The 18,791-nt window shown below is 32.2% G+C and overlaps 4 protein-coding genes across 6 annotated transcripts; 1 reads left to right on the top strand and 3 right to left on the bottom strand.

Moving 5' to 3' along the window:
* Positions 1-2,460: 2,460 nt before the first annotated feature.
* Positions 2,461-4,274, bottom strand: LOC131663766 (uncharacterized). The gene is made up of 3 exons (XM_058934379.1): positions 3,949-4,274; positions 3,484-3,774; positions 2,461-3,060 (listed from the first exon to the last, which is right to left on the bottom strand). The coding sequence occupies exons 1-3, from the start codon at positions 3,979-3,981 to the stop codon at positions 2,719-2,721; spliced, it is 666 nt and encodes a 221-aa protein (XP_058790362.1). The 5' UTR covers positions 3,982-4,274; the 3' UTR covers positions 2,461-2,718.
* A 2,245-nt stretch (positions 4,275-6,519) lies between these two features.
* Positions 6,520-7,758, top strand: LOC131663775 (protein suex-1-like). Its single transcript, XM_058934396.1, has 3 exons — positions 6,520-6,609; positions 7,168-7,301; positions 7,375-7,758. Exons 1-3 carry the CDS (start codon positions 6,595-6,597, stop codon positions 7,607-7,609), a joined length of 384 nt encoding a protein of 127 aa, XP_058790379.1. The 5' UTR covers positions 6,520-6,594; the 3' UTR covers positions 7,610-7,758.
* A 69-nt stretch (positions 7,759-7,827) lies between these two features.
* On the bottom strand, positions 7,828-10,308 carry LOC131663744 (uncharacterized). Of its 3 annotated transcripts, none has more exons than XM_058934343.1 (5): positions 10,164-10,308; positions 9,703-9,906; positions 9,467-9,638; positions 8,675-9,369; positions 7,828-8,477 (listed from the first exon to the last, which is right to left on the bottom strand). In XM_058934343.1, exons 1-5 carry the CDS (start codon positions 10,179-10,181, stop codon positions 8,223-8,225), a joined length of 1,344 nt encoding a protein of 447 aa, XP_058790326.1. In that variant the 5' UTR covers positions 10,182-10,308; the 3' UTR covers positions 7,828-8,222. The 3 variants fall into 3 exon arrangements, with proteins under 3 accessions (XP_058790326.1, XP_058790325.1, XP_058790327.1); XM_058934342.1 differs by having other exon boundaries at positions 8,675-9,385; positions 9,483-9,638; XM_058934344.1 differs by having other exon boundaries at positions 8,337-8,517; positions 8,675-9,385; positions 9,483-9,638.
* Positions 10,309-15,750: 5,442 nt separating this feature from the next.
* LOC131663769 (uncharacterized) lies at positions 15,751-16,728 on the bottom strand. The gene is made up of 2 exons (XM_058934382.1): positions 16,607-16,728; positions 15,751-16,522 (listed from the first exon to the last, which is right to left on the bottom strand). Exons 1-2 carry the CDS (start codon positions 16,607-16,609, stop codon positions 16,157-16,159), a joined length of 369 nt encoding a protein of 122 aa, XP_058790365.1. The 5' UTR covers positions 16,610-16,728; the 3' UTR covers positions 15,751-16,156.
* Positions 16,729-18,791: the final 2,063 nt, after the last annotated feature.

Raw genomic sequence — 18,791 nt, 5'->3', positions numbered from 1 at the left:
AAAATGCAGCATTCCTTTGCAACTTTCACCGAAATTTCAGAATAGTTATCCAAATTAATACTTTGAACTCTATTTAGTTATAATATTTTATTAAAAAATATTCTACGTAAATGATACTGTGCTATTTTCAAGCTATTATATTTCACACAATAAATATCCTCGCAGATACCATTAGAACAAATAATTCATAAGGATGAGTAAGACTGGAATTTCGTACAATTGGTTATGGTATGTGATTCAAATCTTAGTTATTATTATGGATTCTAGAGAATTGAAGTACTTTATTACATTTAAACAAATGTAATAAGTAAAATTAATCATGAATTAAGCATTCTACACATAAACTAATTTTATAAATGATGGTGCACAATATTAAAAGATTTCATCTTAATTTCTCAATTTATATGTATCTTACGTTGCCATTCGATCCCTCGAATAGAAAATTCCATGAATAATTCTTTCTCGGAAAACCATGACACTCACTTATATGTACATAAGAGTAATAGCTACTAAACGTATATATCAACTATACAATAAAAATAAGTTGAATTTAGCTAGTATTGAATTTATTAGTCTCGAAATATGAAATTGTAGCAAACAGAATCGAGTTCAATTTAATTTAATGAATTGGATACTGCAAAAATCAAGAAATTCATTCATTGCTTAGTTGAATTTAGATTCATTTTATACGCGTGGACTCAGATAATCATATAAATTAGTTATATTCCGTTATTCAAGTTTAAAAATATGTATAATTAATTGATGTATAAAATTACATTTATTGTACCTTTAAAGACTCATTCCTAGTTTTTGCCATTTGCATATTAAATTTGATTTCAAGCCAAATAAAAGAAGTTACTTTTCGCAGCATTTCGATCAATTATGACTATTGTTATTCATACTTCAAGTACTAAGTTGGCAGAGATACATCAGGTACTTATAATAAATTTTTGGGGGATCCGTTTTAAAAAATTATAGCAATCATATAATGACAGATCTTTTTTAATAAGAATATTTAAAGTAATATGTAAGAAATTTGTTTAAAAAAAGTGTATTTATACTAACGGTTGCAAATATTGAAAAGCGTAATGACTTTATAATTACTATTTAAAAGAATAGATCAACGGCTGCATTTTTAGAAACATAACTTAACACATTCGCGATATAAAACCATTAATATTTAAAAAAAAATAGTCGGACCATTACATTAATAGAACAAATTATCATATTTACTAATGATAACATGTAGAACATAAATACTATTGAGATGTGGATATTACATTTCTTTGATAGTTATTTTGCTTCAACCAGGGTTTCTCCACGTTTTCGTCATTGATAAGAGATTTCATTATCATTTTCGTGGAATGTGTGTCATTATACGCTTCTTCGTATATCAGGAGTCCAGCGGTCATTATTGAAACTCCAGCAAATACAATTAACAGCAACAGTTCTAAAGCAACCTATAATAAATATTCACACGCATTCAAAATGTGGTTGAACAAATGTTCAAGACTTCAAGCTATAAAACGAAAAAAGTCATTGTCAGTACCTCAAGAATTATTTTTGAAAGTTTTAAAAAATAATTGTGCTCTGATAACCATTGCCACATGAGAATTGGAGACAATAGAGCTGTTAATATAGCTTCTGACACATTCATAATGATGACAGAGGACAGAAAAATGTTCTCGCGTTCTCTGTAAGAAAAAATGAACGCTTGAACGAAATTGTTTAAAAACTACAATTCGATATTATCTACTTACATAGCTTTTAACTCATATTAATTCAAATTCATTTTGTTATCAAAACTTCTCAATTTATAGTTCAACAAAATATTAGATTAATCAATAACCAATCTAACCTGTTAGTTTGTTCATGGAGATCCACTTCTTGTGCCAAAAGTTGAACATGATTTGGTTTAACAGACTTAACAGTTCGTAAATTTTTCATTGTAACAAAAGCATCTTTGTAATTTAAAAATATTATTTTCTTTGCGAAAATGAACAATTTATTTTCAAACTAATTGAATGTATCTTTATATCAATTTTAATACTACATTACGATCGTTTATTTACTATTTCACGGTATACGTAAAATTGCCTTAACTGCTTTTGTTTTTTAAATTGTTTTCAATAGTCATTAAGATTTTTTCCTAATTTTTTTTGAAAAATTTAACAAATGGTACAAACGAATAATAAGAAATTATAGTTTATAGATTTCTCTTTTCATTACTTTATTGCATAAAAGTAAAAAATAATTAATGAAAATAATGAGTACATGCATTATAGGGAGTATTAGAATTACAAGGGATTTGATTAAAAGGAACTTTAATGAATTGCAAAATATGGTCTTTCGTAATATCAATTCTCGTTCTTAGCAAATGGAAATAAAATAAATACAAATAGCTCAAAACTATAAAAAATAATTTTATAATTGATAAATCATGGCATAAACATCTGAATACTGACTTTATAGATAATAATAACATATTACTTTTAGGATATAAAACTAATTTGTAAATTCTTCACATCAGTTCTTATGTAGTAAGAATATAATATTACTTTGCTAGCGTAATAATTTAAATGTTATTTCAACAAGAAAAGGAATTAATTAATTAACATATTTATAATTTAATGCTGAAATAAATTATAATTGAATATTGATGTGTCAATTGTTTGATGACGTAAATAATATGAAACTCAGAGCACATTATTTTGTACATTAAAAAAAGTATGGGTTAGTAGGATAATATTGATATGGATAGTAATAACGATCAAAGCGAGGCTTTGTTCGCGATAGAATTTGGCGGCGATTATTATTTGATTGTCTGTCATTTTGCAATTTAAGGCGTCGTGAAATTTGTTGCCGATATACAAAAAGCGGGCGAAAAACTTTGGCTTCTGCAGTTTCAAGATCATCCATTTCATTATTTGGTAAATGTTTTTCAATTTCTCTTTTTGATCTTGATGACTCTATAGTTGCTGATGACCTTGATTTGGAATGGGGTAGTTGTCGTGATGCTTCTTCAATTGAAACCGTTTGTCTCGTCGGCAGTCCAATATTCTATAATGCGTTGAAATTGTAATTAGAAATTCAATTGAACTCATATAACAGTCTACTTCGCAAAAGATAATCGTATAAAAAAGTACTTTTAAGTATATTAGGCAAATTTAATGTATTCGCAAAAATGGTTATATATTATAAATATTATCATATACAATGAATCGTATAATGGTTTTTATTATAAACATCTATCATATCTAAATATAAGTAAATCCCTAGTTACTATTCATAAAAACGCTTGAATCAGTTTTCTTGACTCTCCTCGGGATAATAAAAACTAATTTGTTTAATGGAAGGTAATCATGCACAATTTAAAAATGAGTTGTAATAACGCAACATGTTCTATAGATTATCTACCATTCCCCCGAATTCAAATTCTCTGATTTTATATTTTTACAAACGTATATTGAAAGTTGTAAATACCTGATTGTAGTTGCCTCGGATTGGATAAAAATTGAAATCATTAAAAGAGGAATAAAGCCCATCTCTGGTAGCTCCTTTGTTTGGTTTGTAATCTTGTTCGGGTTTGAAGCTAAAACGTATTGAGCGCACTCGTCCGTCAAAACCACTTTCTTGTTTGACTTTTACCCGTTCTAAAGGGCTGTCACGCACTTCATTAATTGGGGAGACATAATTTTTGGACAATAAGGCACTATCTGTTTCACTCAGAGCTCCAGATATTCTGCTAGCGAATGGTGTTAGTAAAAATAATACCTGCAATTAAAATTAAAAATTTTGTTCATGATGATTAAACGTTGAGCAAAAAATCGTTATGAGAATATTGATTGATAAAATATGAGCAATCCATAATCAATCACTCGAATGGAACTTGTAATATAAATATGATCATTTGAGGCTACAATCAAAATAGAAATGTACTGTACTTACTCTATAAAACTGGATCAAAGTAATTGGTCCCATCGTTTCTACATACGGTTAGGCCAAATTAAAAACGAAATAGCGAAAAATCACTGCGAGCTAAGTGACTGTGAATAGTGTTGCCTATAGAATAGATTTCCGGCAGAAAACACACAGCAGAGAGTATACAAGGTACATACAGCCACTAAAGGTACACATCCGGTGCTGAGTTATCAGCAAGCAACGAGTGTCTGAAGGTTCACCGACAAGCCTACAATACTTATATAGAGTTCTCAGCGCGGCAATCGTCGTCATCTGCTTTGCAGCAGCAGGCAGTTCTTTCTCTTGGGCCCTGCACGCGGCCGCGGCCGTACCAGCCGATACTTCTGCATTTATTATCGCATACGTGCGTGTGGAGTGAGTACGCGGTGTCGCGTGCCGCGGGAAGCTGATTGACGGCCGACAGCTAAAAGGAACAAAAATAAAACGAACCGCACGATTTCGCTATTGCGATTTCTGTTCTGCCTACGGTGGTAGAGGGAAAGAGCATCGTCTCGGGGACGCCTTCCAAACCGGAATGCATTCTTGGTTTCCTCTCCACAGGCTGCGTTCAATCCGTTTGCGTGCATGAGCTTTCGATAAATGCCAAGCTAATATGCCACTTCTCTCTCTCTCTCTCTCTCTCTCTAGAATGTCTTGCGAATGCCAACTCGCTTCAAACTTGACATTCATTCAGAGCTTACAAAATTCTACGTCACTTCTATTAGAACACATCAACAAATTCATTTATAGTAGCTCCGGTAAAAAATTTGCGGCAATAAACAACACCATATGTATATTTGTTCAGATTCGTTGCGTGGTGGCATATTTTCACAGTTTTACTCGAAGTCTAGTTGGCACAAAAATATAAACACCATGAACAAAACATACTTTTCAAAAAGAAGCGTATCAAATTAGTGAGGGCTTATGTGTTAACAAGGGACTCATCGACGTAGAGTAATACGTTACTATATTGGTACAGTGTGACACATTAGTGATGAGTAGTTTCTCACTTAAAAACACTCTGTTACAGCTTATGCTGTAACTTAGTGCTTTTGTTCGATGATGCAATACAGCGTCTTGAAAATATTTCGATACTTTGATTCACTCAGTTTGTAACCCTCAGTACTAAATGCCGAATCACTGTGAACAATTTCTTGTGAATATGTGATTCATTGCCCACAATATGCACTTTTACGTTCTAATTTAATTATCAGGCATTCTTCCGTACTGATTTTCATAAATTCTTTATTGAAATGAGTCATCCTATCTAACATAAACTTGAATATACTGATGTTATCTTTGTGTGAAAACTGAGTAGTGAATCTAGGATAATTTCATTTCAGACCCCAGTGCTTGTTGCTGCAATTTTCATTCTAGCACCGAGTAATAAGTACATGCGTTACCTGCAAAACAGATTTAGATCACGTTTATGACTGAGCAGTAAATGATTATCATATGCACACGTAAAATCATAAAGCAAAATCACTGCTCAGATAGAATTTTACTTGTAAGAATTATAGACTATGTCAATTAGTATTTGACAAACTCTGCTTTTAGCAAAAGATATTTCCACGAAGTTAGGAGAATCATTGGATATTTTGCTAAAAGTTTTCATATGCACTAAAATTAAATATTGTATAAAAGATAACGTGGATTGGCAGCAGTAGGTTAATATAAATTTGACGAGATATTTGCATACGAATCACCAAAGTTGTCTATTGCGATGTGTTGGCGTTTCTCAGAATCTTATGCAATGATTCATTGAATAAACCATATTACTCAATTCAGATAGAAGACAATAATCTAACAACGCACAATGTTTAATAATGATTTGTCAATCGTTTCAATAAAATGCATTTGAAACAACGAAATACAAGTTAAATTATTTTTACCAATTCATAATATAGCAGTTTGAAGGGTGTCTCAAGAGATTATAAATAATTTTTTGAAAATACATTTGGAATCAGATATGCTAATACTAAAAAAAACCACCGCAACCTAACATCCTTAAAATGTTTCCTCGACTAAAGTGATTCACATATATGAGACAAGAATATATGCTCGCGGTAAAGAGCCGCGTTTTCTTAAGTGGTTTTATTATTGTATTAAAAAATATCATTTATTTATGACATTTTTAAACAATAAAGTATTTTAATAATGTAACGGTACATATTCTTCAGAGTAATGTTTGATCGTTCCTGCATATACAAAAATGATAAAAGTCGTACTAGTCGATTTGCTGATCACAGATGGTAATTTTAAGAAATTGCATAGTTCGTTAGCCGTGTTTGAAAATAATTGCAAAGAATTGTCATTGGACAAATTATCTGCGAAACTATAATAAGCTTATTTACAAATGATTTAATGTTAATGGTGCGCCATTCGTGCTCCGGACTAAGATTTCATGAGCTTCATCGTTGCCCGCATTACATGCAAAACGCATAAAAAGTGCGTGTCCTTGCATCCTTTCATTCTGAGGAGCCTTTTGTGACAGGGCATCAACCCAAAGATCTCTATTGCAAATTTTTCCTTGTCTGGATGAATGCAGACAAGTGGAGAGGGAGACCAAATGCACTCCAGTTAGTCGCGTATATAAGGACCATCTCCGTATGAAATGCGACACAAACTCTCAACATGTTGCGACATTTGGTAAGTAACAAATTTTCCAAATTTAATTACGTATCATTTGAATGGTTAGTTAAAGGCATTAACTAACAATTATATTTTTACATTATTTGACAAGTACATTTCTGTTTTGAAAACTTTATTATATTCGGCGAAGTGGATGTTTTCTTATTTCCTATTGTTTGTTATATATCTATGCGAAGTATCACTGTAAACACACTTAATAATTTATTGTACGCTAAAAATTAAATTTAAACTATTTTCGACTAAGTGTAGAATTTATATTATCAGTTGTCTTAAGTGAACTAAGAAATCATCCAAAAAGGCTAACTCGTCCGTAACTCTTATCTGTAGTACAGACTATATGACACCTTTAGATTATAGCGTAACCAAGTAGTTGGGATAGTAATTTAACGTTCTACTTTTTTTATGTAAAATATAAAAATATTATGTAGGCATCTACTTAACTGGCTGTATTTGGTAAAGTCTTTATTATTCGTACAATTGATATGCGTGGCATTTGCACTTTTGTTGTCTTTGTACGTTGATAATTGATAATATCAAAATATACAATTTTGACAGACACTACTCGCTGTTATCTATCTTTGCGGAAGCATTATCCACGCAATACCAGTTGACGTGGAATCAACGCAAAATTCTAATGTAAACATTCAAAAATCTACCGATGATTTAGATACTGCAGCTTCTTCCTGGAGGTGAGAGAAATTTTGGTTTCAAAATCTACTAACAAATATTATTATCTTCCATATAATTACTTGCTATTTTTAGTGGTTACGGAATTAAAGGTTGGTTCGGACCTTCATATTACGGTGGTAACTGGGATGGACGAGGTCATCACGGGCATGGATGGGGCAATCGTGGCCATCACTATGGAAGTGGTTGGAATGGATGGGGTTCAGGATGGGGCTCAGGATGGGGTAATCAAGGATATGGCAATGGTTGGGGAAATAACTACGGATACGGATCCGGATGGCATGGAAATCGTGGTAGCTATTGGTGGTAAAATAAAAAATTTCACCGAAACTTTCAGCTTCAAGAATATTTGTATAACACTAATTTGCTTTTTGTATACGTACAAATCAACTAAGTTCTTTTTTTTATAAATCATTGAAAACATATTTGTAATGTTAACATGATTTGCTTGAATTAACGAATAAAAAACTATTTTTTAATAAAACAACACAAGTTTTATTTCAATATAAATACATATGCGCTGTTTTTGTTTATATGAGTAATGTTATAGCGATGAATCGTGATCTATTCACTTATTGGTAAAAACTTTAAAGATTATCATGTTCTATTTCAATTATAATATATATTTCTTTTCTAACTACATCCTAAGAAAAATTGAAAACCAAAAAAGGTCTAAAAATTTTTTCTCTATACTTGAACGTATTGAAACTAGGTAAATCATTGAAAATTATTGTAGATTAAAGTTTATTTCATTCATAAATTTTAAAATAGATTATATATGAAATGTTGAACGCAAGTCGTTAATAAATCTTTATTTACAAGTTACTAAAGATAAGCACAATTTAGTAGTCAGAACAAAAATTACCAATTATTAATTCTCATTTTTGGCTTTTTGAGATGCCGTTGAGATATGATCATGCTTATTAATCATCATCGTATTGAGTATCAGAAGCTTTATAAGCAGATTGACGATAACCAGATCTTCTCGAAGATTGCTGTCGGAGTCGAGTTTCTTGTCGATATCTAAACAATGGCCTAAACACAATGTCCTCTGCAACTTCCATGTCCTCGGGCGAATCGTCTTTTAATTTCTCTTCAACGGTGTGCATCCGATACAAAGCTCCATTATTTATGACAAATGATCGGCTGCCCGCAGTAGAGTTATTGATTGTTTCGACCTAGAAGGCAGGTGACAGTTCTGTACATCTGGAATCAATCCTACAAAGGGGTGGAAGGTATTTGTGAATCTGAATTTAACGATTACAAGATTCGATTAAATTTAACTCAATAGTAAGCAAAAGAAGATTAAAGGAGCTTTAGTTATGATATATATGGTAGTATATTTATTTTGACAAGAAAATGATAATTAAAATACCTTATAATTGTCTTTTACACCACTGTCAAGCATCGTACTGGATATACTTGTGCTATCATACTCTACAGTACTAAAACTGCTATTGTCTATCAAGCTATCATCTTCTTTAACAGATCTTTTGCCATTTTCTGCAGTTTCCTCCGTAATAGTGCCATTATTATCGTTATCATACATTTCCGAATCAATTGATCTTGGTTCGGTGCTGTTTCCTTTATTAATTACATCGACGATTTCTTCCGTGGTATTATTTTCGCTAATAGAATCGTCATCACTGTCGTTTTCATCGGAATCGATCTGTCTCTTTTTGACGATGTAAGGATAAGGTGGTATCACGGTGATCCCATCGCTGCTGCTGTTACTTTCTTTCAAATCGGCAGATCGCTTGCTAATGCCATCTGCATACGGATGTGAGTCTGAGGTAATGTCAGTGATGGCTACATCGGATTGCGGAGTATTAAAGTCGTAGGCCGGTATGGTAACAGTCGTTAACGAGTCTGATTGCTGCAGCGATTTCGATAAGAGTCCCGCGATCGATTGCTTAGGAAGGCTGATGTTTTGCACTTCGTTCGGAAGAGGAACCGTTTCGGTAGCCAATCCATGCGACAAATTGAAGCCCGAAACGATTTCCAAGAGCTTTCCAGGTTCCAGTACTGAAACATTTTCCGGGCCACGTAAAAGCGTGGAGGCTGTGGCTCCTGAGCTGGCGCCTTTCTGCAACGTTCAACACTGTCAGTGATGCGCCGGTTTGAACGTAAATAATCGAACACGAAAGAAAATCACCAGCGAAATTACGCAACAATTTCCTTACCGTTTCATTATCGTAATTCGTATCGTTCGTTGAAACCAATTGCGATAAACTGTATTCATTAACTTCCGCTACCTCAGCGGCCGTTGGTTTCCTGTCCGTTGTGTTCGTGCCATTAGACTGCGGTACTGCGTGAATTTCTTGAGTATGCGCAATCACCTGCAATCAATGTTATTACATCATTATTGAGCATGATATCCAAATACGATGCAAATCAATTTACCAAATTCGGCGCGTTCACTGGGAACAGCAGTAAATCTTTCCTCACGACTACTTCACTGACTGAACCATTTTCTAAGGCTGACTTTACCGTCTCATCAACATTGGGATCATGTAGGCTGATATTTTTTTTATTGTTTTGTACTGCCTCTTGGCTACGAACTAAGATCACGAGTACTAATATTAGTAGAAGGAATGTAATTTTAATCTGCAAACATAAAGAAATTTCTAAAATTCTTAATCTAATACACATTTACCTGAGATAAATTCAATGTCAAAGATTTGAGTGAATGTAATTTATAAACAAAGCAATTTTAGTCCGAGAAAGTCAAACAATTTTTAAGCACGGTGTATTGATTCGATCTTTTAAGAATGTGCAAATAATCCTTGGCTCAGGATTACGTTGGATACTTATACGCTCATTTGTCAAGCCGCGATGGCACACTTTCCTGTGTTTATACTCACTTGCCTGAAGTTTTTCATTTTTTGTTTTTTTTTTTTTGGAACACGAAGGGTTTTTTTTCCAAACAGTCAAGGTGCGAACCTGTGGAATAGTTTGCGGTGCGCTGGCAGACAAAGATCCACAGCTCTGGTCGGTGATAACGGTGAGCCACGAGTTTTTATATTGGGCGCGCAACACGTTAGCACATTGTCGCTAAAAGAAATACGCGTGAGTTGTCTGGAATACGCCCATGGTCGATCCTTTTACGTACTTTAGAAGATTATGAGTTACTTTTCATTTTGAGAAATTGGTCCTCGATTACATGCATCTCTCTGGAGAAAAAGTATTTTTTATAATAAAAAACAGTCATTTAAAACCGATAGGTTTTCTCATCACTAAGATTCTGTTTGCACTAAGAGTTCTTCCATTTGATCTTTTAATATATATACACACGCACACACACATATACACACAGAAATATTTTTGTTTGAAAGCGGCTTATCTCGCTGTTTAGATATCGCCCTTTTAGTATAAACCGCATTTTTATAAATACGCTATCACCTTTTTTCAAGGCTACTTCAGCTATGCAAGAATTGAAATGAAAATTTTAATTCTTTTTCGCAAATGCCTTCTGTACAAAGATTTATTGTTATATTTATCGTCGTATTGATATTAGGAAATGCATTGGCTTTACACATTTATGTTCATTGAAAATGAACAACTTATAGTCTTTTCTTCTTTATTCTATATCAAATCTACACTACATATACATTTTTATTGCAATTTTATAGAAAACAACGTAGATTTGTCATAAAAATAATTGTCTTTGAGATATTAAAAGATAATTAAAATATCTAGTATTTATATAGGGAAACGCAACTCAACTATATCGATTATTTTTATGCTAAACGTGAAATAAAAATTGAAAGCGGTCGAGAGAACTGCAGAAAAAAGCGTGACGGAACGGTAACAGACTCAAGATCTTCGAGGAATCCGTTGGTTGTTAAATGTTTAACGCTCAATTAGCCACTGATTATGAGCTCTTCGCATTCGGTGCGTAGTGGACCGACAAAAACTATATAAATCATTTGGCCTTTGAGCAACGCGGCTGCAGTTGTCGACTTTTCAATTTTCAGTTAGTTCGTCGCGACATATCGCACAGCGCATTCAAAGTACCTCATAAATGCAGCAGCAATTTTTCACTCGCTCATATTTATTGTCCTCTGCAAAGTGAAAAAACAAATATATAATCAAGCTGCGGTTACAGCTGCGGAGTGGCCCTGTGACGAACGGAGAGATTCATATCGCGAGCGCAGCAGAGTCACGATGAAATGGTTGGCGAAAGTGCTTCTGACCTGCTGCGTCGTCGTGTCGTCCTCAAGGTTGGCTGAGAACGCAAGACCGACCTTGGAATCGGAGACTGCGCCTTCTGCTATGATAACAACGCTAATTCCAATGTCGATGATAGCAACCAGTTCTGCGCCAATTACGACAGACCTGTCAGAAGACGAAAAGCACAAGCCAAGACAGTTACCAGTCGATTTCTTATCCAAGGACAAAGTTCTGCTCGACCCGAACGTTGTGTTGGCTCGAGTTGCTCGTGACACTTATGGTGGTTGGACTGGCTACAGACAAACTTTCTCAAAGCCCTACGAAAGAAAGCCTTTTGGCATTCAAGGATATTATGATCTCAAAAGAGCTGCTGCTAGGCCTGATAGATTGAAACGAAGAAAGGCCGTGAGAAGAAGCCAATCAGTACCGAAACGCTTCCGCGTTTATCCAGTTTTTCCTGGATAATTCTATGTCACACTGGCCATATCTTATTGTCAGAATATTTATTTTTTAAATGACATTAATAGGTTGTAATGTAAAAATTTCATTTATTAATTAACACTTCTATTTATATTCATACATATCTTTTGAAACTTGTTCTTCAAACGTGCTGTAACATGTTTTTTAAAACTATTTCAACAAGTTATTTCTTACCTATAATATTTTATTATAATAAATCTACACCATAAACATAATTCAACATCGAGTCTTCTTTCAACTACTTCTCATAATATTTCAATCTCAGTATAACAATGGAACGAATGTAGATCTGTTAGTGCAATAGAATATCAAGTAATTAAAATCATCTAATATTATTTGTATTCTGTAAAAATGCTTAGTTAACCAACAGCAATTTAAGTTGGCACTTATAGTATCTAACTTTACATAATAAATTATTCATATAAATAAATAACAAGCAAGTTTTTTTATTACATTTGAAATATAAGTCGATAATTGTCACAAATAAACTCGCTTTATTTTTATTGTTTAAAATATTAGTTTCTTCGTAGACTTTTAATATTTCACATTGTCTCGGTACATTAAAGAACAATGTTTTAAAACGTGTGAAGCTTTCATGTTTGATGGCCATAAAAATTGATTATTGCAGCTAAGAGTTACAAAATATATAAGTTTATTTAAAATTCCTCGCTTTTATTAATTAATTGATTATTACAGGAACGAAACTAATAGACACGTTTTTTTTGATACAAGTTTGAAAACTTTTGCAGCTGTATCTTATTGAAATTTCGTTTATCCAATGGAAAATTTCGTATATAATTCATAAAGTCAGAGAACCGAATAGCATCCTTAAAGAACGTTACTATACTGCGCGTCGAATTATTAGCCGCAGTAATAATTGTTCATTTAGCAAAATTAATATCTATTGCAAATGATTATTATGCATTATCATAATATTTTTTATGATAACAATAATGAAGCCATTAATAATGAATTAAGGCTAAAATATTGAATTATTGACTTACGAAAAGTTTTAAGTGCTATTATAAGTAAGCAAAGCCGATTCATTCGAAAATGTCCAATTTACCAAAATCTAGATTAGGCTATAAATTTAGACGATCGGATTATGAAAAGAATTATAAGAAACGCAGAATATCCGAAATGTTGCACATCGGTTTACATAAAAACACTTTAAATAGAAAAGAGGATATACGATATTTTAGTCATATTTATAAGCCTTTATTAAGATCGATAAGGAAGGGATGATAGATGAAGAATATATATATATATGTGTGTTGAAATACTTGATTTCTTACTGTATTGTAACGTGCCTGGCTACGAACTATTCGTTTTAGCCTATAATAATTTGACTACGAGAGAAATCAGGTATACACATATACATATAATTATATGCCATTAAAATGACATTTGTAACTTTATTGTTAATAATTTATTGTTTTTCTGTTAATAAAGCATGAAGAGATCAGCAAATGTGCTCACGAAACGTTGCTGAATATAATTAAAATTAAGTGAATTTTCAGCTCTTACTATTTCCCTTCTTTCCATTATTACAAATTTTATCATTTAGACAATCGACCTTTTATGATTTGGATCATTTCGATCCTATTCAAATTGAGCTAGAATATAGATTTTACTGGTATAGAACAATAAGTACGATTAATCCAACCCACTTTCTTCAGCAATCGTTTCAGCAATGATGGTCTTGAAAAAATTTATAAATTGTCGCAGTCAACCTGCGATAATTGTTATTTATAGTAAGCAGAGCTTGGGAGCTATTTATCTGCTACGTTGAATCGGCATTTGCAATGACTTTGAAAAATCAAGTTCTGACAGGGGATATTTTATTAAACACGTTTTATTACATGCATTCAAGATATTAAGTCACATATCTATAGATCTGAAAGATTTTGAAACTCATGCCAAATTACGTTTCGAAAAGGCGATTCTAAAGAAGTAGCTCGCTTCACTCGGGCGTAAACGCCACACGAGACAAGAATCTACTTTCCCGCACTTGTATCGTAATGTACTATTACATTTATTTTGTCTCATTAGCGTACAGAACGATCATAGCCGCACTGCCTAACATTTTCGATTACATTTTATTGCTATGACAATTACTTTAATTAATCAATAATAAGATGAACGAACAGATCCTCCAGCATAACAGAGTACGGCACTGATCTAGTGGACGGTACGCTTTGATAAAATTACCTACGGAACTAGGAACTCGGACTGAACCACTGAAAATAGTGAAATAATTTTTAGATACCCTGAAAGAGATTTTTCAATCGGATACCCTGTTATGTTAAATGGGATAATTTTTAAAGATCCTGAAAAAAATTTTCCAGTGGCAATTGTGGGCATTAGCGATGTATAAGAAAAATGCATGTTGACAATACGTTGGCAATAGTTCCTAAAAACCAGGTTTATTTTACAACTATTGGCAACATATTTAAAAAAACACCCAAGGCATCTATTAGCATTCGTATTCCAATAGCAATAGTCAATGTATCGTCAATATCTCAGCAATACTTTTAGCCAATATATGCGCAATATATTGCCAATAGTTTTTATTTTTACGCGAATTGATGTGAGCGATTTCTGTCTCTCTCTCTCTCTCTCTCTCTCTCTCTCTCTCTCTCTCTCTCTCTCTCTCTCCCTCAATCAATCAATCAATCGATCAATCAATCAATCAATCTCTGCCTGTCTTTCATGTCGGCTTCTCTCAGCTGGCTTGTGCAGTTGCCATATGAAGTGGCGACACTACCTTGTCACCTTGCTTCCTCAGAGATGGTTGGCCGTAAGCAAGAGAGGAAGGGTCCAGGTTTCAGGTTAGAAATGTTCGCGATGGTAATTATTTAATCGGTTACGAGGCCAGGAGGGAGGGACAGTGGCTTTTTCGGACCATCATAATGCATGTGGTTGGCTTGACCTTTGCGCTCGTGATGTATAGCATAATAGAACGTTATATAATTCCCAATTTAATTCAATAAAAAAAAATTTTATTTTAGTTAGTTATATTTTTGTGATATTGGGAAAATCAGAAAAGCAAAGATACATTTTTAGTTTGTCTGCCGTCTAATTTATTTCGAATAATTACTAATGTTGAAATATACTTTCATGTGCATGCTTATAGTCTATGTATGTTGATTTAGTTATTTCATTAACTATTTGATAATTTTTTTTATTGAAATGATTTTATATTTAAAAAAGTTGAGAACATTTTTGTAAAATGGTTCGTATAATTATTAGAGAAGTTTATTTATAAAATTAATTTATTTGTATCACATAGTTTTTAATTCTAACATTCATTCTGCATGATTCATACGGTTATACCAAATGTCTTAGTTATTGTTAATCATTATATCGTACGTAGATGAGTTATTTTGTCGATTACAGATACTTTGGTATAAGCTATTCTCTTTTTTTGCAATTTTTCGTAAATTTTCTTACGCCTATGTGAAAAAGCATTGACGTACATACTATAAATGATCTAAAATCAAAAGCAAACAGATCACGTATATTAAACAAGGAAGCACACAAAAACGTACCGTATTTTCTGGATAAAAAAGTCGTAGGTTGTCGTATGGCTCCATATATTAAACCTTATTTTTAATTTAGTATTTCGTATATAACATTTTCTGATCTAGAACATTTTATCGTTAAACTAAAAATCAGCTTTAATAATCAACTTTAAATGAAATACACCGATATTAATAGATATATATATATATATATATATATATATATATATATATATATATATATATATATATATATATATATATAATCTTAAAACGATCAGTCTCATTTGATTTTTGCTCAACTTTTTACATGGCGCTATCAAGAAGTATGAAAATTTTGAAAAAAAATAATTTCTGTAATATTTAAAGTAAAATTTGTTGGTACTATTTCTCTTGTGTTCTCGTACTTTATATTCTCAAATCTTGAAACAAATGAAACATAAGCTTCGCATCACGTCGTATTATCTTTGTGTATTATAATAAAATTAATGAGAGGCGATAGGTTAAAATTTGCATGACTTTGCTTTGACTCAATGAAGTATATAGAGAAAAAATTAAATATAATATATGCAAATTCAAACTATTATTACTCGTAATGATATCATTATTGATAAATAAGCTATCTAAATACTTTGAACTTGAAAATATCGTGTGTACTAGAAATATGCATAAAGCTGTGCTTAAAACCTCGGTCTGATTCCTGGACGTCTAATTGCACCTTTCTTAACGCGCTCACGATAGGCAAGTTGTTGGCGATAGACAAACAACGGTCGCAGGACATTAGTACCAGCAGCAGTTTCCAGATCATCGAGCTCCTCGGCGCTGCGCTTCTGTATTGGAGAGTTGACTTTAGTATCGTTGGATTGATCGACGACAAGCAAATGCAAATTTGGTATTTCTTCCATCAGACTTATTGAACCATTGGTTTTTTCATCTCTTAATATCTCGGTCACCGTTTCGGATTTGTCGATGTATTCAGTGTCAAAGGGCTTTGCTGCAACACTTGATATCAAGAGAATTGCAATACTGACTTTCCGGAACATGGCCTAAAAACCGATCGACGATGGAAGATTATTTCATATTACCTCAAAATATTTTTAATAAATAAAATTTTTATTACTGAGGCTTACCATTTTACAGCGATAAACACCACTATTTTAAAAAAATCATACAGTTAAACTAAGTATCGTAGTAAAAAGAACTTGTACAATCAACTGATTGGAGTAGATGTGCTTTTTCAGGTTGCTGTCTTACTTATGCATGTTAGAAAACGAGCCTGCAGAGGCATTTATACAGGTCACTGACGTCAAATGAGAGCACGCTAAACGTTCAATGACGCTCTACAGAAGCGATAAATGACCTGGTAAACTCAAATTATAGCAACTTTTATAAAGCTCAAATGTTTTCTACGGATATTAATGATTTGTACCTACATCACATTTTTTTTCATGCTGCTGACTACATTGATTTCCGGTAGCATTTTAAATGAGATTGTAAATGATACTTCTAGAAGATTTTTTTAATATTTCAATGCATTTTTCTTGTAAATACTAATACCTAGAATCTTTTAATATAATATTTGACATGCAGAATTATTTAGAAAAATTGACTATTTCTGTTTATAATTTGATGGTCAAATCATGATTAATTGACTTAGACTTTTCATTTTTCCATTAAAAGATATAATTCCTCATTTTACATAAGTTATTTATCTACTTTGGAATGACGATCTTAATTTACATATCTTGCGGTTTTTAAATATTTATGCAGACATGAGTCATAGCTGGATTCATATTATGACTAGTAAAAATTTGCACTTGGTATGGTAAATCAGAAAAGAATGATAATTATTAACAATATCTGCGATAGCACATTCACACTGACGTTCGTTGACGGTTCTTTTTTAAAAATATGATGCGCATATTCTTCGTGAACACATGACTAACTAAGGTAAACTTAACTATAGACTTGCATAAATTTATCCTCGTTTTGTTACGCTGACTTACACTAGTGTAAACAATTTTAGTTTTTGTCATTAAAATTAATTAAGTTCGATTATCATTGAAATGAATCAGATATTTTAAAACTGCATCACATTTTATTATTTAACACTTATTTTTATTATTTATTAAAATACATTTGTATTTTTACATTTATTTAAAAATGTAATGTAATTAAGTTAAAAATGTATTTAAATATTATTTAAATAAATAATTAAAATACATTTTATTATTTATCACTTATCACAAATAGGACTTTGGGCTATAGTTCGAAATAAAAAATCACTTATAACTTAAAGAGTAATTTATTTTATACTCGAAGAAGAATTCTTGTATCTTATTGTTTATACGTAAAGTAGACTAAATTAAGTTACGACATCGAATTACATAATTATGATGCATTTGATGAATATTTAAATTAGGCACTCGTTCAATGATTCGTCAAATGAAAAATGTAAAATTGACGAACATACTATTTTTACATCTTATAGGCCTAGATAAATACCAGGGCGGGGAAAGCCATAGCCTAATCCATAACCGTGAATAGGATAAGTTCCGTAGTAGGGACTATGGTGGTGATGATGCCCATAACCTCCGGGATAATATCCACCGTGATATCCACTGCCATATCCATGATGTCCGTATCCATGTCCACCGTGATGTCCATATCCACCGTGGTGATACCCATGTCCATGTCTAAAATCCCCGAAACTTGATATTAGAACAAAAATTTGAAACATACTTTTATTATTTTTAGTCTGTACTCATACTACCAAAATATATAATTTACTACTAAGTATTCCTCATTATGAATACATCAGCTGCTTAAATTTGAGACTTCTATTTACTTTTACTATTTATTAAATGAACATTAGGAAAAACTCACATTTTCCGCATAGACATTATTAAGTGTAATTGAAAATATCAAAGGCTATCATCAGTATTGAAAACGGGCAATATTAACGCGTGACATTTATTTGTACACGCGAGAAGAAGTCAGAAGGTAAAAGATAACAAAAGTACTTCGAAGATACGCGAAAAGATATTAATTTTTTTCTTATAATGTTAATTACTTAATAGGTTTTATGTGCGCATTTGACTATATTTGCATTGTGTATGAATACAAAAAAGCAAAACTATCTTAAAATATCAATTCTCAAAATTTTAAACAAACGATATCTTGTTCAATTTATATGAATTAAAGAATGATAATATATGTTTAGTAAAGATGATTTTTACGAGCGATTGCAATTGTTGGACCAAAAAAATGAAATGGATTGCTCTACAGTTGAGTCTTGATAATCAAGAAACCACT

This window comes from Phymastichus coffea, unplaced genomic scaffold (genome assembly GCF_024137745.1).
Source record: "Phymastichus coffea isolate CEN01 unplaced genomic scaffold, Cenicafe_Pcof_1.1 PCOF00038, whole genome shotgun sequence".
NCBI classification, from domain to species: Eukaryota; Metazoa; Arthropoda; class Insecta; order Hymenoptera; family Eulophidae; genus Phymastichus; species Phymastichus coffea.
Note: the sequence above shows the minus strand (reverse complement) of the source record. Positions and strands in the feature narration are given on the sequence as shown.